The sequence below is a fragment of the Hyperolius riggenbachi genome, chromosome 1, assembly GCF_040937935.1.
Source record: "Hyperolius riggenbachi isolate aHypRig1 chromosome 1, aHypRig1.pri, whole genome shotgun sequence".
Classification (NCBI taxonomy): domain Eukaryota; kingdom Metazoa; phylum Chordata; class Amphibia; order Anura; family Hyperoliidae; genus Hyperolius; species Hyperolius riggenbachi.
Window position 1 is genome coordinate 683,606,719 of NC_090646.1, and position 27,698 is coordinate 683,634,416.

Sequence of the window (27,698 nt, forward strand, 5' to 3'; positions counted from 1 at the left end):
GATCACCACTCAGAGACTGTTAGACGGCTTTTTACTTAGTACAGCTCTGCGATCTGCAGCAGCGCTGTACTGGGGACAGCCACGTGACACGATTGTCCCCCTGGGGCACAAGAGAGTGATCGGCTCTCATAGGCTGAAGCCTAGGACAGCCGATCGCTATGATTGGCTGGAGGTGTTGGGTGGGAGGGAGGCAGAGGGAGAAAAAAAAAGAAAACGTAAATTTATTTTTTAAAAAATACAATAAATATTTGAAAAAAAAAGAAAAAAGAAACAACTGTGGGGCAATCAGATCCCACCGAGAGAAAGCTCTGTTGGTGAGGAGAAGGGGGGGGGGGGGTCACTAGTGTGCTGTGTTGTCCGGCCTTGCAGCTTGGCCTTTAAAGGGACTCCAAGCTCATCAAAAAAATGAAAGTTGTACTCACCTGGGGCTTTCTCCAGCCCAGTGCTGGTCGGGAGGTCTCACGACGGTGTCCTGGCTCCTCTCCTAGTCCCCGCTCCGCTTTAATCGCGCATGCGCAGTACTTTCACGCCGGCCGCCGTGATGACGCGAGACGGCCGGCGTGTGACGTCAGCCGTGTCATACGCGGAAGGAGCAGCCCGACACTCGGCCGAGTGTCACCCGGGCTGCGGCCGGTCAGCCATTCCGGAGCGGGGACTTGGAGAGGAGCCAGGACGCCGTCGTGGGACCTCCCGACCAGCACTGGGCTGGAGAAAGCCCCAGGTGAGTACAACTTTCATTTTTTTGATGAGCTCGGAGTCCCTTTAAGCTGCAGTGGCTTATTTTGAAAAAAATAGCCTGGTCTTTAGGGGGGTTTAGCACTGCGGTCCTCAAGTGGTTAAATGCCTGAAGACACGGGCGCTCTTGTGCCCGCTTTTCATCTTTCATCTGTAAGGTCCTGAGCAGCTAGAATGCTTTATGGAAAGATTTTAGAGTTTTGAGACTCGCCGGCATTTGTAAAAAAGCTTTGCTAATACCAGGCTATGGTGTTGAGCCCACTAGAGCGATTGTGATTTTGGAAATCGTAATCGCAGGGCATGCAGCATTTTGTGAGTGTTTTCACTCATATATATAGTCTATGAGTTAGCGTAATCGCTGGAAAATGCAGCTGCAATCACCTACAAAGTGTTTACACCAGGGGCGGCTCCAGGATGTTTTTATTGAGGGTGCTATGCAGGTGCCAGACCAACTTCCAGTGTAGCTGAATGGGCGTGTCCATGCACTGGAAATAGAGTGTGTGTGTATATTGCACACACCAGCTAACTTTTATGTACTTCACATGCTCTGTGATGTGCATGAGCATATGAAGATTTCATATAAATCACATGATAGCGGATGTATTTTTACAGATGACATGCTAATCTCTTGTGTTTCTGGGCTGAGGAGCTGTGACAGTGACAAAACACCTGAGGATCAATGCATTCACATGTGCATTATAAGTGTGCATGAGCTCTCAGATCCAAAGCCAACACAGCCCTCTGTACATACTGTCTACATTAGAGCACACTACATACAAAGACAGGAGCTAGTAAAAAAGGGCGCACAGGGATAGTGGACAAAAAGGGCGCTGCCATAGACTGCAATGCAAAATATCGGCTATTCGGCGCCCGACAGGAAAAAGGGGGATCGCGGTTACAGGGATCGTGTTAACAAAACTTTTCATTTACAGGATAAAGTTTATAACAAATATCGTTTACAAGTTCGTTTTGACTTTGTATTATACTTATTTTTTTGTTTGTAAATTTCGCTTATATGAGTTTTAACTAGTTTTTTCGTTTTAAAATTGCGCTTACAAAACTATAACAACTAAAATTTCGTTTACACTTCTTTTATCATTTAAAATTCGTTTTCATATGTATAATGCTTAAATAACGTTTGTCAACCTGATTGTATTACAAATGCATCGCTTTTGGTATTAACTTTGTTTTTACACTTATAATGCGTTGATTATAGTTACTAAAATATTGCTTTAAATATTACTGTTATTTTAAGATTTCTAATGCATACGTGATTGTAAGGCTATCTATTGTATTGTATGTGTATATATATTATATATACCTTTTTCTACTTATAATATTATTAATGTATACGTGATTTTAAGGCTAGTTATTCTATTACAAATATATAAATTATTTTATTCATGTTATTTGGACTGAAGTATTTTAAGGATTAAATATATTATTGTTTATATGTGTTTAGCGTGTTTGTGCAGTGGGGATGGTTAGGTTTAGGCATTACTAGGGGGTCTAGGGGTTAGGGATAGGTACAGGGAGGGTTAGGTATAGTTACAGTGCGATATACACCACCAGGGGGGTGGTTAGTTTTAGGCACCACCAGGGGGTGGTTAGTTTTAGGCACCACCAGGGGGGTGGTTAGTTTTAGGCACCACCAGGGGAGTCTTAGGTTTAGGCACCACCAGGGGGGTCTTAGGTTTAGGCACCACCAGGGGTGTCTTAGGTTTAGGCGCCACCAGGGGGGTCTTAGGTTTAGGCACCACCAGGGGGGTCTTAGGTTTAGGCACCACCAGGGGGGGTCTTAGGTTTAGGCACCACCAGGGGAGTCTTAGGTTTAGGCACCACCAGGGGGCGGTCTAGGGGTTAGGGATAGGTACAGGGAGGGCTCTGTATGAGAGTAAGGTTAGGTATAGTTATAGTACAAAATATGTAATATATACAATTTATTACATTATGTGTATTTACACAAAGGGGGGGGGTCTAGGTGTGAGGGATAGGGATAAGGAGAGATATCTGTGACCCTAAAGTTAGGTATAATTGTAGTAAAATACCTGTAAAACCTACCATTCTATTACTATGCTTAATACAAGTGTAAATATCATTTATGCTATAGACGCTATTTGACGTTTCATTTCAGAATTCGTTTACTGTTATAGACGGTATTTTGCCATTTCATTTCCGTTTATTTAACCTATTTAGCACTAAATTATCGTTTATAACCTCTTAACCTAAAAATATGGTTTTGCATTCAAACTTACAATTTCGGCTATACCCCGCGCCCTTTTTTCCAGGCGCCCTTTTTTGATACACGCACAAAGACATGCTACATGCATAGCTCACACACAGGCAATAGTCCTCACTGTCTCCCTGTCCTGAGGAATTTCTTGTAGCATAACTCTGGTTATCAGCTTGGTTCAGAGCTGTAAACAGTCAGCAAGGAGATCAGTTACATGACCAGGGTAGGGCCCTATTTGAGCCGACCTTATTAATTACCGTAATAAAAGCTATGACACCCAATTGGAGTTATAAGGCCACAGCTTTATTACAGTATTGACATTAAACATTAAATTAGCTGTGACAAGAAACACTGAAATAAAAAGGGGGGGGGGGGGGGAACAAAAACATATTACCAACGTGGGTGGGAGAAGTTTGCTGTATCCACACGATCCCAAAAGGAAGGCTGCCTGTCCAGCCCCCTGGTCTTATAGTGTCCTGGCCCTGGCCAGGACACTCCACCTTTCTTTCACACCTGGCGACCCTATTGTTCTTGGACAGTCCAGCTCAGAGCCCACCCGGTCACGCCCCTTCTCGCCCTAGCTTCGCCCAGCTCTCAGGTTACTTGACCAAGGTAGGGCCCTATTTGAGCCGACCTTATTAATTACCGTAATAAAAGCTATGACACCCAACTGGAGTTATAAGGCCACAGCTTTATTACAATATTGACATTAAACATTAAATGAGCTGTGACATGAAACACTGAAATAAAAAGGGGGGGGGGGGGGGGGGAACAAAAACATATTACAATCACAAACATATTTCTATTAACAGATGGCGGGGCGCTTGAGCGCTCTGCAGGTCCCTTGACAATGCCCTCCCGTGCCGGCCACCAGCCTTCGGCTTACATTATCACATTATACATTATTGCATTATCCATTATTGCCATTATCCATTATCATTATCATATATATTCCATTATGGGATCCTCATTCGGCGCATTAATTGGTTATGCCAGCTCAGTGGGGAATACTTTCTCGATGTCCAAAGATACGGCATTGTCAAGGACCCGCCACAGCACTCGTCCTTGCCCCCTCAAGGACGAATGCCCGCCCACACGCAGAGCGCTGCCTCGAGAGCCTCTCTCGGGCCATATAAAAGAGACAGCGAGATATCCTCCCGCTGTACCCCCCCCCCCTCTACTTCCATTGGGGCCTACCAGCTCCCCCAACCTTAGAGCTCCATGGAAGGCTAATGCAAAAGCCAGTGGAAACAGACGAACTTTCGTGTTCACTGCGGCAATATACCTCCAGTGCGCCCGGTAGTTCAATCAGCCGTGCCAGCGTGATGGCCCAATCATTTTTCCCCCATTCAATTCGCCATGGCCGCGGCCCTGACGCAAGTTGCATATCGTACCGCCGCTAAGTCTGGGTCGATCCCGTCGCTTACCGACGTGCCCCATGGGTGCGATAGGTGATGGGTAACGCGATATTTACCTGCCTCTCTTTTGAGGCCACCCCCTAGGGGTGAGGTGTGTAGATTGGGTATGGGTGGGTGCTGAAAAGGGGGGCCTGCCATCCTTTCCATGGCTAGCTCCTTGTCAAGTGTCTGTGCCACCACCTCTGGGAATTGGTGAGCGGATTTCTAATTTTGCATTTGCCGTTTGAGTAGGCCGATTTGCATGCATTATAAACCCCTCCCGAAAGCCATATGCTAGATGGTCGGCCTGCTCCCTATTGGGGTACCTATCTAGCCATGGGGCCATCTCCCCGACATTAACTGGCGTGACCCCCTTTCCCAGTTCATTGCTCTGTCTTGGTTCCCTGTGTGTTCTTGTTTCCTTTGAAACAATTAGCCCTTGGATGCCCGCTGGCCCCGCAGGCCGCGCAATCGTGTTTATATCTACATGTGGTTCCCCGCTTGTAGGTATCATTATTGTAGTTCCAGCATAAACCTTTTTTCTGCTGGGCCAGCGAGGCATCTGCCCCGCCGTCCGGCGCTTGAAAGGGGGTGTTGTGGCCCCCCTTGTACTTGCTACCGTACTCCGGCTTGGCTGGGCTACTCAGCGACATCCATAGCATGATGTCCCTGTGTTCCCACGTTAAAGATGGCCTGACTGCCATCTTCTGCCGGAACTGCTCATCATATAGCAGCCAGGCCCTCCCTCCATATTTGTGCTATGCTTCCCTGATGCCGTCTAAGTAACAGAACATTGCTGCGCACTGTTCTGGGGTCTTCTCACCCACTATGCTGGCGAAGATGTGAAAAGCTCTTGACCAATTAGGAAATGTCCTAGGTATCAATCTATACATTCGCCTCTGGTCGTCCTCCTCCTTGCGGTGTTCTTTGCCCCTCTCCCACTTGTCTATGTTATAACTATCTAGCGGGAGCACCGTGAATATGTCAATGTACTGGCCTTTCCAAATTTTTTCTTTCGTTTCCTCTGGTACGTGGAAACCCAAAGGACCTGCGAAACAGACGTAGGTGCTGCTCTTAGCCGAGTCGGCTAGACGGGGTGTCCGTTCGGATTTCTCGGTCGTTCCCACCTCTGGGGTTGCGGCGACCGGCGGTCGAACGTTCCCAGCCTCTGGGACCGAGCCGCTCACCCCCGCCTGTTTCGCTGGCCCTACTTCCTCCCCCAGTAGTAGCAATGGGCATTTCATTGGCAATCATTCTGTTAGTCTCACCTGCATGGCTTTCCGCTTCCGGGAGTGTCGCTGGTCCATCCCTTCCATGTGGCCCCTGAGCTACATGCTCCCCGGAGCCGTGATGGGAGACCTGCGGAGGCAATAACCAAGATGCGACTCCCTCCGCCCAGTTATACTGCTGCCGTGCGCCCTGCCGCCGCCGCCGTCTTTCACCGCTGTTGCTGGCCCGACCTAGTGCCGGGTCCGCCATTGTTTCCCCAGCGTCTTCCTGATATCCCCGTCCACCCTCCTGCTGGCCCCAGTATTGGTCCTGCGCCTCTTCCTGTTCCCCTTCACTCTCCCCCCCTTCCTCTGCTCTCTGACTCACCTCCACGGCATGCTCCGCCTGTTGCTGTCGCCCTCTGGCCCCCTTCCACCTGCTGGGCCTCTGTCCTGCCCCCTGACCCCTGCCCTGGCTTCTTGTGACCCCCCTGCCCGCTGCTCCCTTCCCCCCGCTCTTGTTGCCCCCACCCTGTGCTGCCCTGCGCCCTTCTGTCCCCTTGGGGCCCCCTGGCTGAGGCTCCTGCATCCCCCCGCTGGCCCCCAGTTCTGGGTTCTGGCTCTGTGGTGAGCCCTTTAACTGTCTGAGCCCCTGCGGGCCCGGAGCTGTGCTGGGTCCCCCTCAGTGGCCCTGTTTGTGTGGCCTGCGTGTGGGGGTGGACGCCTGCCGGCTAGCTGAAGATGGGGTGGGTGCCACGTGGACTGGGGGGGTTGATGCAGGGCCATCGCTGGCCCCACCGCTGCTGGCGATTCCTGGCCGGCCGCGCCGACAGGGGCTCTGCTGTGCCCTGTCCCGGCGGCGGCTATTTTGCTGTGGGCTCGCCCTGCGCTGTGCTGCGTCCCCCTCGGTGGCCCTGTTTGTGCAGCCTGTGGGTGGGGGTGTTTGCCTGTCCGCTGACTGGGGCTGGGGTGTATGTGCTCCGGGTTGGGGGGGTTGGAGCAGGACCCTCGCTGGCCCCACCGCTGCTGCTACGTCCTCCTTGGCCGCGCTGACAGGGGCTCTGCTGTGCCCTGTCCCGGCGGCGGCCATCTTGCCGTGGGCTTTCTGAGCAAGTATGGCGGCCATTGTGCCGGAGACCCGGTGGCGGCCATTTTGTGGGAGCTCCGGGTGGCGGCCATTTTGGGTTGGAACAGGGAGAGGAAGAGGGAGGGGGCGGGGGCCTCCTGCACGGCGCTGGCTGGGTGAAAGGGTCACCTCGGCCGGGCTGAACACCGCGCTTAGGGCGCTCCTGCCTTCTCCCCCCTCCGCCGCCGCTCTCCCCTGACGCCCTGCTGCCTGGGACTGGGCCCCACCGCTCGCCGTGCCGACATCTGACAGGATGGGACCTTCCTCCCCCCGCCTCCTGCTCCTGGCTGGAGAGCCTGCGGGGCTGAAACGGGCCGGAGGCCTCCTTCTCCTCGTGCTCTCCGGGCGCGCACCAGCCAGGTCAGTGAGCTGCGCCTGTAGCCACAGCATCCCCTGTTCGCCCGGCATGGCCCGCACCCGGTCCCAGAGCTGCTGCATCAGGGCATCCATGTTTGTCCCTGCCGATACTGAATTTGCAGCTGCTCGGGGATAGGGAGGGAGGAGGTTTATAGGGGTTAGCAGTGAATGGGTGGGATGGCTGGGCTGGCCTATAAGGGCCACCTGAAGCTGGTTGGGAGGGAGGCCTGGGGTGCCCCGAAGCAGCTCGAGGTGAGCTGGTTAGCTGGAATCTGGACCTGGTGGGATCGGATGCATAGGATGGATGGGACGGGGGGTGGTTGCGCTGGTTGGCAAGGAATGAGTGAGGTGGGGTGGCTGAAGCTGGATGGAGGGAGGCTGGAGTGCCCAGAAGTAGCTTGGGGTGAGCAGGTTAGGTGGAAAACTGCGGGTCGGCTGGGCTGCAGGTATCCCAGGAGGGAAGCTGCTGATTGTGGGATTGCTGCTGGGTGAAGGTTGGGGAGGGAATTCTGGCTAAGGCCTAAGTAATAAATGTCTGCACTTACCCCAGCCTCTGCTCCAGCGAAGTTTGCTGTATCCACACGATCCCAAAAGGAAAGCTGCCTGTCCAGCCCCCTGGTCTTATAGTGTCCTGGCCCTGGCCAGGACACTCCACCTTTCTTTCACACCTGGCGACCCTATTGTTCTTGGACAGTCCAGCTCAGAGCCCACCCGGTCACGCCCCTTCTCGCCCTAGCTTCGCCCAGCTCTCAGGTTACTGCTTTCTCTGCTCTGGATTGCGTGGTCTCCATTCAATTGTCAATTTCTACACAATACTCGAATCACATGTACAAATGTTACAGATTGCCCTGCAAGGTTATGGTGAACCAGAACTCCTAGGAGTGTGTAAGGGACTGAAAGAGACCAAAAAACCTCCATACTAAGATAAACGTATGAACAAATGTGAACAGGAGTTCCAAGATGGTAACTTACTCTTGCAGTCAGCACTGTTTCCACGTGGGGAGGGTGGAGACTGAAGTGAATAATGATGAGAAGATGCATTCACAAGGGGGGGGGGGGGGGGTCAAGAGGTCTCTGTGACAAAGATAAATCCAGTGCTGCTATTGAATAACATGATTATACCAGCAAGCATCCCCTCAGAGCTTGCAGCTCTGGCCAAGTGTCTGATAGGTGCCTTCATGTCCTTCAATGTAGAACCCCCCTGTCAGGCCCCTCAAATTCTCTGGTCTCCACCCCAGCCTCCCCCCACTGATGGTCTATCTTCGGCCCTGCATACCACACACATTAGAGATGGGAAGTTCGGATCTTTTCAATGATCCGGATGATTCGAATCGGATCATTGAAAAGATCCGGATCTTTGATCCGAATCTCGGATCATTTTACTACCGAAGCATTCGGGGGGTGAAATGACTAGCAGGACAGGTCTTTCCCTGCTCTGGGCAGGAGAAGGGGAGGGGGGTGGACACACAGAGAAGGGGAGAAGATGGACAGAAGGCAGGGAGTGGACTGAGAAGGGAGGAGGGACGAGCAGAGAGCAGAAATGTTTGCACACAATACCCACATGCTGCAATCATATGCTTTACATATATTTCACCTATATGCTCATCTGTGTACTTTGAATGCAAACGTCGCACAGTGAAAGAAAGCATTCCCCAAAGCATTCCCAGAAGATAAGTGCAGCTGTTTAGTGCCGAGTGCAGGAGGATCATATTGCCTTTCAATCACAGTGCCTGCAAAGTTACTGAGCTGTGCTGAGCCAAAAGCTTCCAATGTGATCACTGTGCACAACTACGGAACAGGCAGCCTATAATGAGCAGCACCTTATAGCCAGTATGTGTGCTCTACACATATCTGGCAGTGGCACCCATGTCCCCTCTCTCTTAGTTACATAGTTACATAGTTACTTTGGTTGAAAAAAGACATACGTCCATCGAGTTCAACCAGTACAAAGTACAACTCCAGCCCGTCCCCCACATATCCCTGTTGATCATAAAATCCCTGGATTAACATCATTGGCATTACCTAGTAATTGTAGCCATGGATGTCATTCAACGCAAGGAAAGCATCTAAGCCCCCTTTAAATGCAGGTATAGAGTTTGCCATAACGACTTCCTGTGGCAATGCATTCCACATCTTAATCACTCTTACTGTAAAGAACCCTTTCCTAAATAAATGGCTAAAACGTTTTTCCTCCATGCGCAGATCATGTCCTCTAGTCCTTTGAGAAGGCCTAGGGACAAAAAGCTCATCCGCCAAGCTATTATATTGCCCTCTGATGTATTTATACATGTTAATTAGATCTCCTCTAAGGCGTCTTTTCTCTAGACTAAATAAACCCAGTTTATCTAACCTTTCTTGGTAAGTGAGACCTTCCATCCCACGTATCAATTTTGTTGCTCGTCTCTGCACCTGCTCTAAAACTGCAATATCTTTTTTGTAATGTGGTGCCCAGAACTGAATTCCATATTCCAGATGTGGCCTTACTAGAGAGTTAAACAGGGGCAATATTATGCTAGCATCTCGAGTTTTTATTTCCCTTTTAATGCATCCCAAAATTTTGTTAGCTTTAGCTGCAGCGGCTTGGCATTGAGTACGATTATTTAACTTGTTGTCGATGAGTACTCCTAAGTCCTTCTCCAAGTTTGATGTCCCCAACTGTATCCCATTTATTTTGTATGGTGTTAGACCATTGGTACGACCAAAATGCATGACTTTACATTTGTCAACATTGAATTTCATCTGCCATGTATGTGCCCATATAGCCATCCTATCCAGATCCTGTTGCAATATGACACTATCTTCCTTAGAGTTGATGATTCTGCACAATTTTGTATCATCTGCAAAAATAGCAACATTGCTCACTACTGCATCTACTAGGTCATTAATAAATAAATTGAAGAGCACTGGACCCAGTACAGACCCCTGTGGGACCCCACTGCTAACAGTCTCCCATTTTGAGTATGATCCATTGACCACAACTCTTTGTTTTCTGTCCATTAGCCAGTTCCCTATCCAAGCACACAGACTCTTCCCCAGTCCTTGCATCCTCATCTTTTGCACCAGACTTTTGTGGGGAACAGTGTCTATCATCTACAGCATTCCCAATATCCATATTAGCATTCACTACCTCATAAAAGCTGAGCATGTTAGTCAAACAGGACCTGTCTTTAGTAAACCCATGTTGATGCTGAGAAATAAGATTATTTTCTAGTATGAAGTCATGTATAGTATCTCTTAGTAACCCCTCAAATAGTTTGCATACAACTGATGTTAAGCTTACAGGTCTATAATTTCCTGGATCTGATTTTTTGCCCTTCTCATCTACCTGTCTCCCTGCAAGGCTGGCTCCCATCCAACAGAGCGATCCATCTCTGCTCTCTGCTTCCAGGACCCCACTGCCCGCTGAGAGGGGGGCGTGTCGCTCATGGCCCCGCCCCTTTTGCGATCCGAATCACTCATTTTGATGATTCGGATGATTCGACTCACAAAATAGATTCGGATCAAAGATCCGAATCGTTCATGATCCGGACAACACTAACACACATTACACAGCACACAACACAAGTCACACTACACAGTATCCACACGTTACATTGCCTACAGTGATATGCAGTCAATAAAAGATATGGTTGTTTGGCACTGTACATATGACCAAATCAATTGAATTACTACTTAAAAAAAATGAAAAGATACACATAGCACAAAAACAGCAAAACATTTAAAGGACACATGCAAACAACACTTCCTCGCCCAGTCTAAAACTACAGTGGTGTGAAAAACTATTTGCCCCCTTCCTGATTTCTTATTCTTTTGCATGTTTGTCACAATTCAATGTTTCTGCTCATCAAAAACCGTTAACTATTAGTCAAAGATAACATAATTGAACACAAAATGCAGTTTTAAATTATGGTTTTTATTATTTAGTGAGAAAAAAAACCTCCAAATCTACCCTGTGTGAAAAAGTGATTGCCCCCCTTGTTTAACCACTTGCCGACCGCCTACTTCATATTGGCGGCGGCAAAGTGGCAGCCCCAGGACCACGTAACGCAGAATGGCGTCAGGTCCTGGGGCACTGTTTTGCCGGGGATCGCGCGCTGGGATGCGCGCGCATCCGCCGGCAATAGGCTCCGCCCACCCGCGACGTCAACCCGCCGGCCAATCGGAAGCGCCGGCGGGTTGTTAACCCGACGATCGCCGGATAGGAAGCGTATAATACGCTTTGTAATGTTTACAAAGTGTATTATACAGGCTGCCTCCTGCCCTGGTGGTCCCAGTGTCCGAGGGACCACCAGGGCAGGCTGCAGCCACCCTAGTCTGCACCCAAGCACACTGATCTGTCCCCCCTGCCCCCTGATCGCCCACAGCCCCCTCAGACCCCCCCTGCCCACCCCCCAGACCACTGTTTACACCCAATCACCCCCCTAATCACCCATAAATCACTCCCTGTCACTATCTGTCAACGCTATTTTTTTTTTAGTCCCTAAACTGCCCCCTGGGTACTCCTGATCACCCCCCCACCCCTCAGATTCTCCCCAGACCCCCCACCCAGACCCCCCACCCCTGTGTACTGTATGCATCTATCCCCCCTGATCACCTGTCAATCACCTGTCAATCACCCATCAATCACCCCCTGTCACTGCCACCCATCAATCAGCCCCTAACCTGCCCCTTGCGGGCAATCTGATCACCCACCCACACCAATAGATCACCCGCAGATCTGACATCAGATCACCTCCCAAGTTCAGTGTTTACATCTGTTCTCTACTCTAAACACCCACTAATTACCCATCAATCACCCATCAATCACCCCCTATCACCACCTGTCACTGTTACCCATCAGATTAGACCCTAATCTGCCCCTTGCGGGCACCCAATCACCCGCCCACACGCTCAGATTGCCCTCAGACCCCCCTTATCAATTCGCCAGTGCATTATTTACATCTGTTCTTCCCTGTAATAACCCACTGATCACCTGTCAATCACCCCCTGTCACTGCCACCCATCAATCACCCCCTGTCACTGCCACCCATCAATCAGCCCCTAACCTGCCCCTTGCGGGCAATCTGATCACCCACCCACACCAATAGATCACCCGCAGATCTGACGTCAGATCACCTCCCAAGTGCAGTGTTTACATCTGTTCTCTACCCTAAACACCCACTAATTACCCATCAATCACCCCCTGTCACTGCTACCCATCAGATTAGACCCCTATCTGCCCCTTGCGGGCACCCAATCACCCGCCCACATGCTCAGATTGCCCTCAGACCCCCCCTTATCAATTCGCCAGTGCATTATTTACATCTGTTCTTCCCTGTAATAACCCACTGATCACCTGTCAATCACCTGTCAATCACCTATCAATCACCCATCAATCACCCCCTGTCACTGCCACCCATCAATCACCCCCTGTCACTGCCACCCATCAATCAGCCCCTAACCTGCCCCTTGCGGGCAATCTGATCACCCACCCAAACCAATAGATCGCCCGCAGATCCGACATCAGATCACCTCCCAAGTGCAGTGTTTACATCTGTTCTCTCCTGTAAACACCCACTAATTACCCATCAATCACCCCCTATCACCACCTGTCACTGTTACCCATCAGAATAGACCCTAATCTGCCCCTTGCGGGCACCCAATCACCCGCCCCACACGCTCAGATTGCCCTCAGACCCCCCCTTATCAATTCGCCAGTGCATTATTTACATCTGTTCTTTCCTGTAATAACCCACTGATCACCTGTCAATCACCTATCAATCACCCCCTCTCACTGCCACCCATCAATCACCCCCTGTCACTGCCACCCATCAATCACCCCCTGTCACTGCCACCCATCAATCAGCCCCTAACCTGCCCCTTGCGGGCAATCTGATCACCCACCCACACCATTAGATCGCCTGCAGACCCGACGTCAGATCACCTCCCAAGTGCAGTGTTTACATCTGTTCTCTCCTCTAAACACCCACTAATTACCCATCAATCACCCCCTGTCACCACCTGTCACTGCTACCCATCAGATTAGACCCCTATCTGCCCCTAGGGCACCCAATCACCCGCCCACACATTCAGAACGCCCTCAGACCCCAGCCCTGATCACCTCGCCAGTGCATTGCTTGCATCTATTCCCCCCACTAGTCACACCTTGAGACACCCATCAATCACCTCCTGTCACCACCTGTCACCCCCTAACACACCTACCCATCAAATCAGGCCCTAATTTGCCCCGTGTGGGCTCCTGATCACTCGGCCAAACCCTCAGATCCCCCTCAGACCCCCTTCCGATCACCTCCCCAGTGCATTGATTGCATCTATTTTCCCCTCTAACCACCCCCTGAGACACCCATCAATCACCTCCTGTCACTCCCCTAGCACTCCTATCCATCAGATCAGGCCCAATACAACCTGTCATGTAAGAGGCCACCCTGCTTATGACCGGTTCCACAAAATTCGCCCCCTCATAGACCACCTGCCATCAAAATTTGCAGATGCTTATACCCCTGAACAGTCATTTTGAGACATTTGGTTTCCAGACTACTCACGGTTTTGGGCCCGTAAAATGCCAGGGCAGTATAGGAACTCCACAAGTGACCCCTTTTTGGAAAAAAGACACCTCAAGGTATTCTGTTAGGTGTATGAAGCATTCATAGAAGATTTTATTTTTTGTCAAATGTTAGCGGAAATTGATTTTTATTGTTTTTTCACAAAGTTTCATTTTTCACTAACTTGTGACAAAAAATAAGATCTTCTATGAACTCACCATACACCTAACGGAATACCTTGGGGTGTCTTCTTTCTAAAATGGGGTCACTTGTGGCGTTCCTATACTGCCCTGGCATTTTAGGGTCCCTAAACCGTGAGGAGTAGTCTAGAAAACAAATGCCTCAAAATGACCTGTGAATAGGACGTTGGGTCCCTTAGCGCACCTAGGCTGCAAAAAAGTGTCACACATGTCATATCGCCATACTCAGGAGAAGTAGTATAATGTGTTTTGGGGTGTATTTTTACACATACCCATGCTGGGTGGGAGAAATCTCTCTGTAAATGGACAATTGTGTGTAAAAAAAATCTAATATATGTCATTTACAGAGAGATTTCTCCCACCCAGCATGGGTATACGTAAAAATACACCACAAAACACATTATACTACTTCTTCTGAGCACGCCAGTACCACATGTGTGGCACTTTTTGCAGCCTAACTGCGCTAAAGGGCCCAAAGTCCAATGAGTACCTTTAGGATTTCACAGGTCATTTTGCGACATTTGGGTTCAAGACTGCTCCTCACGGTTTAGGGCCCCTAAAATGCCAGGGCAGTATAGGAACCCCACAAGTGACCCCATTTTAGAAAGAAGACACCCCAAGGTATTCTGTTAGGTGTATGACGAGTTCATAGAAGATTTTATTTTTTGTCACAAGTTAGCGGAAATTGATTTGTATTGTTTTTTTTTTTTTGACAAAGTGTCAATTTCCGCTAACTTGTGACAAAAAAAAATCTTCTATGAACTCACCATACTTCTAACAGAATACCTTGGGGTGTCTTCTTTCTAAAATGGGGTCACTTGTGGGGTTCCTATACTGCCCTGGCATTTTAGGGGCCCTAAACCGTGAGGAGTAGTCTAGAATCCAAATGCCTCAAAATGACCTGTGAAATCCTAAAGGTACTCATTGGACTTTGGGCCCCTTAGCGCAGTTAGGGTGCAAAAAAGTGCCACACATGTGGTATCGCCGTACTCAGGAGAAATAGTATAATGTGTTTTGGGGTGTATTTTTACACATACCCATGCTGAGTGGGAGAAATATCTCTGTAAATGGACAATTGTGTGTAAAAAAAAAATTGTCATTTACAGAGAGATTTCTCCCACCCAGCATGGGTATGTGTAAAAATACACCCCAAAACACATTATACTACTTCTCCTGAGTACGGCAATACCACATGTGTGGCACTTTTTTGCAGCCTAACTGCGCTAAGGTGCCCTAAGTCCAATGAGCACCTTTAGGCTTTACAGGGGTGCTTACAACTTAGCACCCCCCCAAAATGCCAGGACAGTAAACACACCCCACAAATTACCCCATTTTGGAAAGTAGACACTTCAAGGTATTCAGAGAGGAGCATAGTGAGTCCGTGGCAGATTTCATTTTTTTTGTCGCAAGTTAGAAGAAATGGAAACTTTTTTTTTCCTTTTTTTTTGTCACAAAGTGTCATTTTCCGCTAACTTGTGACAAAAAATAAAATCTTCTACGAACTCACCATGCCTCTCAGTGAGTACTTTGGGATGTCTTCTTTCCAAAATGGGGTCATTTGGGGGGTATTTATACTATCCTGGAATTTTAGCACCTCATGAAACATGACAGGTGCTCAGAAAAGTCGGAGATGCTTCAAAATGGGAAAATTCACTTTTTGCACCATAGTTTGTAAACGCTATAACTTTTACCCAAACCAATAAATATACACTGAATGTTTTTTTTTTATCAAAGACATGTAGCAGAATAACTTTCGTGCTCAAATGTATAGGAAATTTTACTTTATTTGAAAAATGTCAGCACAGAAAGTAAAAAAAGTCTTTTTTTTTGACAAAATTCATGTCTTTTTTGATGAATATAATAAAAAGTAAAACTCGCAGCAGCAATCAAATAGCACCAAAAGAAAGCTGTATTAGTGACAAGAAAAGAAGGTAAAATTCATTTAGGAGCAATAAACCGTTAAAGCTGCAGTGGTCTGAATGGAAAAAAAGGCTCTGGTCCTTAAGGGGTTTTATGACTGCAGTCCTTAAGTGGTTAAAAATAACTTAACTGTGGTTTATCACACCTGAGTTCAATTTCTGTAGTCACCCCCAGGCCTGATTACTGTCACACCTGTTTCAATCAAGAAATCACTTAAATGGGAGCTATCTGACACAGAGAAGTAGACCAAAAGCACCTCAAAAGCTAGACATCATGCCAAGATCCAAAGAAATTCAGGAACAAAGGAGAACAAAAGTACTATAATTGAGATCTATCAGTCTGGTAAAGGTTATAAAGCCATTTATAAAGCTTTGGGACTCCAGCGAACCACAGTGAGAGCCATTATCCACAAATGGCAAAAACATGGAACAGTGATGAACCTTCCCAGGAGTGGCCGGCCGACCAAAATTACCCCAAGAGTGCAGAGAAAACTCATCCGAGAGGCCACAAAAGACCCCAGGACAACATCTAAAGAACTGCAGGCCTCACTTGCCTCAATTAAGGTCAGTGTTCACGACTCCACCATAAGAAAGAGACTGGGCAAAAACGGTCTGCATGGCAGATTTCCAAGGCGCAAACCACTTTTAAGCAAAAAGAACAAAGGCTCGTCTCAATTTTGCTAAAAAAAAACATTTCAATGATTGCCAAGACTTTTGGGAAAATACCTTGTGGACCGACGAGACAAAAGTTGAACTTTTTGGAAGGAGCCTGTCCCGTTACATCTGGCATAGAAGAAACACAGCATTTCAGCAAAAGAACATCATACCAACAGTAAAATATGGTGGTGGTAGTGTGATGGTCTGGGGTTGTTTTGCTGCTTCAGGACCCGGAAGGCTTGCTGTGATAGATGGAACCATGAATTCTACTGTCTACCAAAAAATCCTGAAGGAGAATGTCCGGCCATCTGTTTGTCAACTCAAGCTGAAGCGATCTTGGGTGCTGCAGCAGGACAATGACCCTAAACACACCAGCAAATCCACCTCTTAATGGCTGAAGAAAAACAAAATGAAGACTTTGGAGTGGCCTAGTCAAAGTCCTGACCTGAATCCTATTGAGATGTTGTGGCATGACCTTAAAAAGGCGGTTCATGCTAGAAAACCCTCAAATAAAGCTGAATTACAACAATTCTGCAAAGATAAGTGGGCCAAAAGTCCTCCAGAGCGCTGTAAAAGACTCGTTGCGAGTTATCACAAACGCTTGATTGCAGTTATTGCTGCTAAGGGTGGCCCAACCAGTTATTAGGTTCAGGGGGCAATTTCTTTTTCACACAGGGCCATGTAGGTTTTGAGTTTTTTTTCTCACTAAATAATAAAAACCATCATTTAAAGAGAGTCTGAAGCGAGAATAGATCTCGCTTCAGACCTCATATATAGCAGGGGCACGTGTGCCCCTGCTAAAACGCCGCTATCCCGCGGCTTAACGGGGGTCCCTGTCCCCCCAAACCCCCTCCGTAATGCGGGGGAGCGCTTCCTGGTTGGGGCAGGGCTAACCGCCGCAGCCCTGCCCCACGCGCGTCTGTCAGCGCGTATCTCCGCCTCTCCCCCGCCCCTCTCAGTCTACCTTCACTGAGAGGGGCGGGGGAGAGGCGGCGATAGACGCGACTGGAGGCAGGGCTGCAGCCATTAGCCCTGCCTCCAGGAAGACAATCCCCACGACCAACTTTGCGACCAACTTTTGCGGGGGGTGGGTTGGGGGTGAAGGGACCCCCGTTTAGCCGCGGGATAGCGGCGTTTTAGCAGGGGCACACGTGCCCCTGCTATATATGAGAGCTGAAGCGAGATTTAGTCTCGCTTCAGTGTCTCTTTAAAACTGCATTTTGTGTTCAATTATGTTATCTTTCACTAATAGTTAACGGTTTTTGATGAGCAGAAACATTTAAGTGTGACAAACATGCAAAAGAATAAGAAATCAGGAAGGGGGCAAATAGTTTTTCACACCACTGTATATAGTTCCAGCACGCATAGCGCTCTATGCAGGTGTGCATGTGTAATGAGTGCTGTCTACCCCACTGCGCACTGTGCAGTTTGTAATATGCACTGTGAAGTTTTACGCACGCTGTGTAGTTTTAATGCACGTAAAATAAGATTATCTCATTTCTTACAAAAACACATTCCCCAGGTTTTATATGGTTGAAGAAACTATGATATATGTTGTCAGCGTTTTGTGACAGATAAATAACATATTGTCACAATGCCATGAGTTGGATGGGGCTGGATGCTGGAACTGATGGGTGTCAGGTGTTGGTTCAAGGTGTTGGTTCATGGTGGTGGTCCCCGGTGATGGTGGTAATGCTAGATGTCGGTGGTGTGGAAGTGCTGGGTGTCTGGTGTTGGATCATGGTGGTGGACCTAGGTGATGGTGGTAATGTTGACTGTTGGTACTGCTGGGTGTCAGGTGTTGGATCATAATGTTGGTCCTCGGTTATGGTGGTAATGCTGGATGATAATACTGCTGGGTGCCAGGTGTTGGATCATAATGTTGGTCCTAGGTGATGGTGGTAATTCTGGATGTTGGTACTGCTGGATGTTGGATCATGGTGGTGGTGGTCCTCGGGTGATGGTGATAATGCAGGATGTCGGTACTGATGGGTGTCAGGTGTTGGATCATAGTGGTGGTCATCGGTGATGGAGGTAATACTGGATGCCGATGGTGTGGAAGTGCTGGGTGCCAGGTGTTGGATCATGGTGGTGGTCCTAGGTGATGGTGGTAATTCTGGATGTTGGTACTGCTGTGTGTTGGATATGGGATCATGGTGGTGGTGGTCCTCAGTGATGGTGGTAATGCTGGCTGTTGATACTGCTGGGTGTCAGGTGTTGGATCATGGTGGTGGTGGTCCTCAGTGATGGTGGTAATGCTGGCTGTTGATACTGCTGGGTGTCAGGTGTTGCATCATTGTGGTGGTGGTCCTCGGTGATGGTGGTAATGCTGGCTGTTGGTGCTGCTGGGTGTCAGGTGTTGCATCATGGTGGTGGATCTAGGTGATGGTGGTAATGCTGGCTGTTGGTGGTGCCTGGTGTCAGGTGTTGGATCGTGGTGGTGGTCCTTGGTGATGGTGGTTATGCTGGCTGTTGGTGCTGCAGTATGTCAGGTGTTGGTTCATGGGAGTGGTACTCGGTGATGGTGGAAATACTGAGTGTTGGCGGTGTGGAAGTGCTGGATGTTGGTACTGCTGGGTGTCAGGTGTTGGATCATGGTGGTGGGGGACCTAGGTGATGGTGGTAATGCTGGTTGTTGGTGCTGCTGGATGTCAGGTGTTGGTTTATCAGTGTGGTCCTCAGTGATGGTGGAAATACTGGGTGTTGGCTGTGTGGAAGTGCAGGCTGTTGGTGCTGCCGGGTGTCAGGTATTGGATCATGGTGGTGGGGGACCTAGGTGATGGTGGTAATGCTGGCTGTTGGCTGTGTGGAAGTGCTGGCTGTTGGTGCTGTCGGGTGTCAGGTATTGGATCATGGTGATGGATCTAGGTGATGGTGGTAATGCTGGCTGTTGGTGGTGCCTGGTGTCAGGTGTTGGATCATGGTGGTGGTGGTCCTCGGTGATGGTGGTTATGCTGGCTGTTGGTGCTGCAGTATGTCAGGTGTTGGTTCATAGGAGTGGTACTCGGTGTTGGTGGAAATACTGGGTGTTGGCCGTGTGGAAGTGCTGGATGTTGGTACTGCTGGGTGTCAGTTGCTGGTTCATGGTGGAGGTGTTTGATGTTGTGTCGGTAGTGGTGTGTGTTGGTGTTGGTTAGTTGAATGATCCAGGATATTTTTCTATAACCTGTCTCTCCATTGATATTCTAGCCGCTCTGCACAGTGGGGATAATGTCACGTACTCAGCTCTCAAGACCTCAAAGGAAATGAGCAGAAAGAAAAAACCTTCCAAGACCCAGCAAGGTAAAGTTTGGGGCATTCTGGTTCTGACTGGGGCAAATATATGCAGGGGCGTCTTCTGATGATAATGTGATGCAAAGGGTGTGAAGGTTGTTCCTCTCACTTCTAAATAAATACTTAACAAGTTGATTTGTATTTTGTTCATTTTTTTTTTGTCTGTGGAAGAAAACCCCATGGATTCTGGTGAATCATGGTGGAAGGCCATCTATGGGGCACAGAGCAGGTATGGAGGACCTATAGCTGGGATAAGAGACATTCTGGTGAATCATGGTGGAAGGTCATCTATGGGGCACAGAGCAGGTATGGAGGACCTATAGCTGGGATAAGAGACATTCTGGTGAATTTTGGTGGAAGGTCATCTATGGGGCACAGAGCAGGTATGGAGGACCTATAGCTGGGATAAGAGACATTCTGGTGAATCATGGTGGAAGGCCATCTATGGGGCACAGAGCAGGTATGGAGGACCTATAGCTGGGATAAGAGACATTCTGGTGAATCTTGATGGAAGCTCATCTATGGGGCACAGAGCAGGTATGGAGGACCTATAGCTGGGATAAGAGACATTCTGGTGAATTTTGGTGGAAGGTCATCTATGGGGCACAGAGCAGGTATGGAAGACCTATAGCTGGGATAAGAGACATTCTGGTGAATCTTGGTGGAAGGTCATCTATGGGGCTCAGAGCAGGTATGGAGGACCTATAGCTGGGATAAGAGACATTCTGGGGAATCTTGGTGAAAGGTCATCTATGGGGCACAGAGCAGGTATGGAGGACCTATAGCTGGGATAAGAGACATTCTGGTGAATCTTGGTGGAAGGTCATCTATGGGGCACAGAGCAGGTATATGGAGGACCTATAGCTGGGATAAGAGACATTCTGGTGAATCTTGGTGGAAGGTCATCTATGGGGCACAGAGCAGGTATGGAGGACCTATAGCTGGGATAAGAGACATTCTGGTGAATCTTGGTGGAAGGTCATCTATGTGGCACAGAGCAGGTATGGAGAACGTATAGCTGGGATAAGAGACATTCTGGAGAATCTTGGTGGAAGGTCATCTATGGGGCACAGAGCAGGTATGGAGGACCTATAGCTGGGATAAGAGACATTTTGGTGAATCTTGGTGAAAGGTCATCTATGGGGCACAGAGCAGGTATGGAGGACCTATAGCTGGGATAAGAGACATTCTGGTGAATCTTGATGGAAGCTCATCTATGGGGCACAGAGCAGGTATGGAGGACCTATAGCTGGGATAAGAGACATTCTGGTGAATCTTGGTGGAAGGTCATCTATGGGGCACAGAGCAGGTATGGAGGACCTATAGCTAGGATAAGAGACATTCTGGTGAATCTTGGTGGAAGGTCATCTATGGGGCACAGAGCAGGTATGGAGGATCTATAGTTGGGATAAGAGACATTCTGGTGAATCTTGGTGGAAGGTCATCTATGGGGCACAGAGCAGGTATGGAGGACCTATAGCTGGGATAAGAGACATTTTGGTGAATCTTGGTGGAAGGTCATCTATGGGGCACAGAGCAGGTATGGAGGAGCTATAGCTGGGATAAGAGACATTCTGGTGAATCTTGGTGGAAGGTCATCTATGGGGCACAGAGCAGGTATATGGAAGACCTATAGCTGGGATAAGAGACATTCTGGAGAATCTTGATGGAAGGCCATCTATGGGACACAGAGCAGGTATGGTGGACCTATAGCTGGGATAAGAGACATTCTGGTGAATCTTGGTGGAAGGTCCTCTATGGGGCACAGAGCAGGTATATGGAGGACCTATAGCTGGGATAAGAGACATTGTGGAGAATCTTGGTGGAAGGTCCTCTATGGGGCACAGAGCAGGTATATGGAGGACCTATAGCTGGGATAAGAGACATTGTGGAGAATCTTGGTGGAAGGTCATCTATGGGGCACAGAGCAGGTATGAAGTACCTATAGCTGGGATAAGAGACATTCTGGTGAATCTTGATGGAAGGCCATCTATGGGGCACAGAGCAGGTATGGAGGACCTATAGCTGGGATAAGAGCCATTCTGGAGAATCTTGGTGGAAGGTCATCTATGGGGCACAGAGTAGGTATGGAGGACCTATAGCTGGGATAAGAGACATTTTGGTGAATCTTGGTGGAAGGTCATCTATGGAGCTCAGAGCAGGTATATGGAGGACCTATAGCTGGGATAAGAGACATTCCAGAGAATTTTGGTGGAAGGTCATCTATGGGGCACAAAGCAGGTATGGAGGACCTATAGCTGGGATAAGAGACATTTTGGTGAATCTTGGTGAAAAGTCATCTATGGGGCACAGAGCAGGTATGGAGGAGCTATAGCTGGGATAACAGACATTTTGGTGAATCTTGGTGAAAGGTCATCTATGGGGCACAGAGCAGGTATGGAGGATCTATAGCTGGGATAAGAGACATTCTGGTGAATCTTGGTGGAAGGTCATCTATGGGGCACAGAGCAGATATATGGAGGACCTATAGCTGGGATAAGAGACATTCTGGTGAATCTTGGTGGAAGGTCATCTATGGAGCACAGAGCAGGTATATGGAGGACCTATAGCTGGGATAAGAGACATTCTGGTGAATCTTGGTGGAAGGCCATCTATGGAGCACAGAGCAGGTATGGAGGTCCTATAGCTGGGATAAGAGACATTCTGGTGAATCTTGGTGGAAGGTCATCTATGGGGCACAGAGCAGGTATATGGAGGACCTATAGCTGGGATAAGAGACATTCTGGTGAATCTTGGTGGAAGGCCATCTATGGGGCACAGAGCAGGTATGGAGGACCTATAGCTGGGATAAGAGACACTCTGGTAAATCTTGGTGGAAGGCCATCTATGGAGCACAGAGCAGGTATGGAAGACCTATAGCTGGGATAAGAGACATTCTGGAGAATCTTGATGGAAGGCCATCTATGGGACACAGAGCAGGTATGGAGGACCTATAGCTGGGATAAGAGACATTCTGGTGAATCTTGGTGGAAGGCCATCTATGGGGCACAGAGCAGGTATGGAGGACCTATAGCTGGGATAAGAGACATTCTGGTGAACCTTGGTGGAAGGCCATCTATGGGGCACAGAGCAGGTATGGAAGACCTATAGCTGGGATAAGAGACATTCTGGAGAATCTTGATGGAAGGCCATCTATGGGACACAGAGCAGGTATGGAGGACCTATAGCTGGGATAAGAGACATTCTGGTGAATCTTGGTGGAAGGTCCTCTATGGGACACAGAGCAGGTATATGGAGGACCTATAGCTGGGATAAGAGACATTCTGGTGAATCTTGGTGGAAGGTCATCTATGGAGCTCAGAGCAGGTATGAAGTACCTATAGCTGGGATAAGAGACATTCTGGTGAATCTTGGTGGAAGGTCATCTATGGGGCACAGAGCAGGTATGGAGGACCTATAGCTGGGATAAGAGACATTCTGGAGAATCTTGGTGGAAAGTCATCTATGGGGCACAGAGCAGGTATGGAGGACCTATAGCTGGGATAAGAGACATTCTGGAGAATGTTGGTGGAAAGTCATCTATGGGGCACAGAGCAGGTATGGAGGACCTATAGCTGGGATAAGAGACATTCTGGAGAATCTTGGTGGACAGTCATCTATGGGGCACAGAGCAGGTATGGAGGACCTATAGCTGGGATAAGAGACATTCTGGTGAATCTTGGTGGAAGGTCATCTATGGAGCTCAGAGCAGGTATGGAGGACCTATAGCTGGGATAAGAGACATTCTGGTGAATCTTGGTGGAAAGTCCTCTATGGGACACAGAGCAGGTATATGGAGGACATATAGCTGGGATAAGAGACATTCTGGTGAATCTTGGTGGAAGGTCATCTATGGAGCTCAGAGCAGGTATGAAGTACCTATAGCTGGGATAAGAGACATTCTGGTGAATCCTGGTGGAAGGTCCTCTATGGGGCACAGAGCAGGTATGGAGGACCTATAGCTGGGATAAGAGACATTCTGGAGAATCTTGGTGGAAAGTCATCTATGGGGCACAGAGCAGGTATGGAGGACCTATAGCTGGGATAAGAGACATTCTGGAGAATCTTGGTGGAAAGTCATCTATGGAGCTCAGAGCAGGTATGGAGGTCCCATTGTCTGGGTAAGAGACATTGCAGTGGATCCTGTCTTCTCTGTCATCTGCAGAGCTAAACATATTTGTATGTATACAGTGAAAACTGTGATACTCGTGAATCCTTCCTCATTGTGTGTTTCTGTGCAGTTTCTCCACAGCAGGAAGACCCCAGTGCAATGTACAGTGTTGTGAATAAAGCCAAGAAGAAGGGAGAAAAAGAAAAGAGGAAGTCAGTCAAGAACACGGAAGGTAGAGCCTAGAAAATGAACTTTCATCAAACAGACTGTAAGGATCATAGGAGCCCATAATGGGCCCCTTATACTGCTATCTCTGTAAGGGGGGCATGTACCACTATCTCTGCAGGGGAAGGGGGGCATGTACCACTATCTCTGTAAGGGGGGCATGTACCACTATCTCTGCAGGGGAAGGGGGGCATGTACCACTATCTCTGCAGGGGAAGGGGGGCATGTACCACTATCTCTGCAGGGGAAGGGGGGCATGTACCACTATCTCTGCAGGGGGGAGGGACATGTACCACTATCTCTGCGGGGGAAGGGGGGCATGTACCACTATCTCTGCAGGAAAAGGGGGGCATGTACCACTATGTCTGCGGGGGAAGGGGGCATGTACCACTATCTCAGCAGGGGAAGGGGGGCATGTACCACTATCTCTGCAGGGGAAAGGGGGCATGTACCACTATCTCTGCGGGGGAAGGGGGCATGTACCACTATCTCTGCAGGGGAAGGGGGGCATGTACCACTATCTCTGCAGGGGAAAGGGGGCATGTACCACTATCTCTGCAGGGGAATGGGGGCATGTACCACTATCTCTGCGGGGAAAGGGAGCATGTACCACTACACTATCTCTGCAGAGGAATGGGGGCATGTACCACTATCTCTGCAGGGAAAGGGTGGCATGTACCACTATCTCTGCAGGGGAAGGGGGGCATGTACCACTATCTCTGCAGGAGGTCTGTGTACCACTATATTTGTAGCAAGGAACATGCATCCTGTAGAGGACCCCGTATACACTATCTCTGTAGCGGGGGCAGTATACCATTACATCTGTAGGGGACCTGCTTACCACTCTCTCAGCAGGAGGTCTGTATACTGCTGTGTTTGTAGAAAGGTGCATGCTCCACTGTGCCCGTAGAAGGGCCCCGTATACACTATCTCTGTTGGGACCCCTGCTTACCACTACCTCTGTTGTGGGGGGGAAGGTGTACTAGTATCTCTGTAGAGGGTGGAGGCGTGTACTACTATCTCTGTAGGGGTGCCATGTACCACTATCTCTGCAGGCAGTCTGTGTCAGTGGCAGTAGCTGAAAAGAGTACTGGTTAAGGGCACTGCCTTTGACATGGGCGAACAGGGTTCAAATCCTGGCTAGGTCAAGTACCTATTCAGTAAGGAGTTCAAGGCAAGACTCCCTAACACTGCAGGGTGGCCTCCTGAATGCGTCCCAGTGGCTGCAGCTCCCCTAGCGCTTTGAGTCCGACAGGAGAAAAGCGCTATGTCAGGAACCGGCCCGTGGCACGCCTGCGTATACGGTTCCCGACTGCGGGTTTGACCAGATCAAGCGGGGAACAGCCTTATTCAAGCTACAGACAAGGCTGGGACCCCTCAAACGCTCCTTACTGCCACCACTAGCTGTTGCTAGAAATGTCCACTCTGCGGTCGAGTGCTCATGCAATCCGCGTTTTCGTATTCGGGTCAGCTTTGCGCTTAGGCCGAATACGGGAACGCCACGCACGGACACGCACAATTGCAATCTTACACTGTAGTGAAGCAAAACCACTAATAGTCGTTCCGAACGATACTGTTAGCCACTCTGCTTTCAAGCTACTCGCACTGGCGTTTTCGTACATTGGGTCAGCTGCGCGCTTAGGCCAACGCATGACAAACGCCCCACAAACAATGCAATTACAATCTTATACGGTAGTGTCGCTCAATCATACAATCAGGCATGAACTTAGTTACACTTCAGTCTCTTCTAGGCTATGAGTGTTAGTTTAGTACAGCAGAAGTCAAGCTTATTAAATAACAATTTAATATTCCAGAAAAAAATGGAACAATGCAGAAAATAATATATACAAAAGATGTACAAAAAACAAAGTAAAAAAGTTACAAAGTAAAAGTTACAAGATTAAGAGTTTACAAAGGTACACACAAGACAGGTTGCCGAAATAAAAGGGAAAAATAAACATTACCGTGTTGTTTGAACGTCATTGGAGGGAGAACGCCGCTTCGACCAGTAGTCGGGCAGCCCTTAGGCCCGGTTCACATTAGCGGTTGTTTGCCAAACGGACCGGATGACCTGACCGGATCCGGACCGGATCCGGATCGGAACCGTACGGTTCTGATCCGGATCCGATCCGGATCCGGTCAGGTTGCATCAGGTGGCAATCAGGATGCGATCCGGATCCGTTTGGCAAAATATACGTAAAAAAAAAAAAAAATGTTGGGGTCTGGGAGGTCAGCAGAAGGGGGACCTGTGGAATCAGGCCCTCTGCTGTTTAGCACTCACCTCCACCTCCGACATGCTGCCAACATCTCCGGATCCGGATCCAGCTGTGCTGCTCCACTCCAAAATGCTTGCCCATGTGTCCCCAGCCAATATCGCCGCAACAATCCGCATAGGAAGTGGGGTAGAACATCCGGATTTCTCAGCCAGTGTGTTGTGCGGCCTCCGGTTCCCATTGGTTTGTATTGGCCGGATGGTGCAGTCCGGCTCCGCCCCGGATACGGCTGCCGGAGGAGCCGGATGAAAAAATAGCGCATGTTGGAACGGAGGCCGGAGTCCGGATCCGGCCCGGATCCGGTCCGGCTCCGGTTTGGCAGAACGGACCCATGTGAACGGACGCATAGGCTTTCATTGCTATGCCGTGCGTCCGTTCCGTCCGTTCTGCAAGCGGTGCGGCTCCGGCACGGCGATTCCGGAGGGCCACCGCAAGTGTGAACCGGGCCTTAGCGTCCTTGCTATCTCCAGAGAGCTACAATTTTTTAGGCATCTGGCCCTGCTTCTTATACTGGTATATAATCCTGGAGGCTGCAACTTAATTGGGAAGGGGAGGAACTAGTTTTAAAAGTGAATTTCACAGCAGATCAAAGGTGGGGACTTGACTGCTCTTGGCATAATAAGCCATTTCCTGGCCAGAGGCAGTTTCTTGCCCCAAGACTAACGCAATTTCCCTGTTTGTGACATCACGGTCTGCCAAGCCACTTGTCACATCTGGGCTAGCTGTGACATGCGAATTTAAAGGCGTTTTCCTGTACGCTTTTGATCTTTACAGAGATTTCCCATCCCCAGGTGACAACTTGAGCAAGGCTTTCATATTCCAGCAGGATGTCATATGTAAAGTCCTGGCTCAGGCTGGTGTGATCTGCTTCAAAGCATACTGCAGCCAGTCCAGGTGACAATTGCTCCCAAGCACCATACACCTCTGCTACAGTATTCAGACAACAGGGTCTGACCACCTGTATAGGCTTCAAAGCAACTGTCTGATTAAGTGTTTCCTAATTACCTGTTTTCTGGCTGTCCAGAGGAACTGTATGCTAATGTCCCAGCCCCCTGCTTCCAGAGGAATTCAATGCAAATGTAGGTCTATTGACCCACATACACAATCACATGAACAGTCCATGAATCTAGCCTGGCCTATCTACACCTTTGACATAATACACAGCAGATTAGAAAAATGATAGAAATATACTCCTGTATTATCCCAACATCATCAGCACCCCAATATATCCTCACACGCTATATAAATATTTAGATTATACTGCTGTGTTTGTAGAGGGGCACATTCATCAGTATACCTGTAGAGGGCCCCGTATACACTATCTCTGAGGAGGGGGGGGGGGTAGTATATGATTATCTCTGTAGGCGGGCCTGCTTACCGCTACCTCTATGTATAATAATACAAAAAAATAGCACCTCTTTCACATAAAAGGGTCGCAGATG

General features: G+C 48.8%; 1 protein-coding gene across 1 annotated transcript in view; it reads left to right on the forward strand.

Moving 5' to 3' along the window:
• Positions 1-27,698, forward strand: part of LOC137561399 (C-type lectin domain family 2 member D3-like) — a 137,064-nt gene that overhangs the window by 16,003 nt on the left and 93,363 nt on the right. The window contains exons 2-3 of the mRNA XM_068272693.1: positions 19,564-19,656; positions 23,889-23,990. Coding sequence (XP_068128794.1) covers positions 19,564-19,656; positions 23,889-23,990 — 195 coding nt within the window. The remainder of the gene's footprint in view (positions 1-19,563; positions 19,657-23,888; positions 23,991-27,698) is intronic.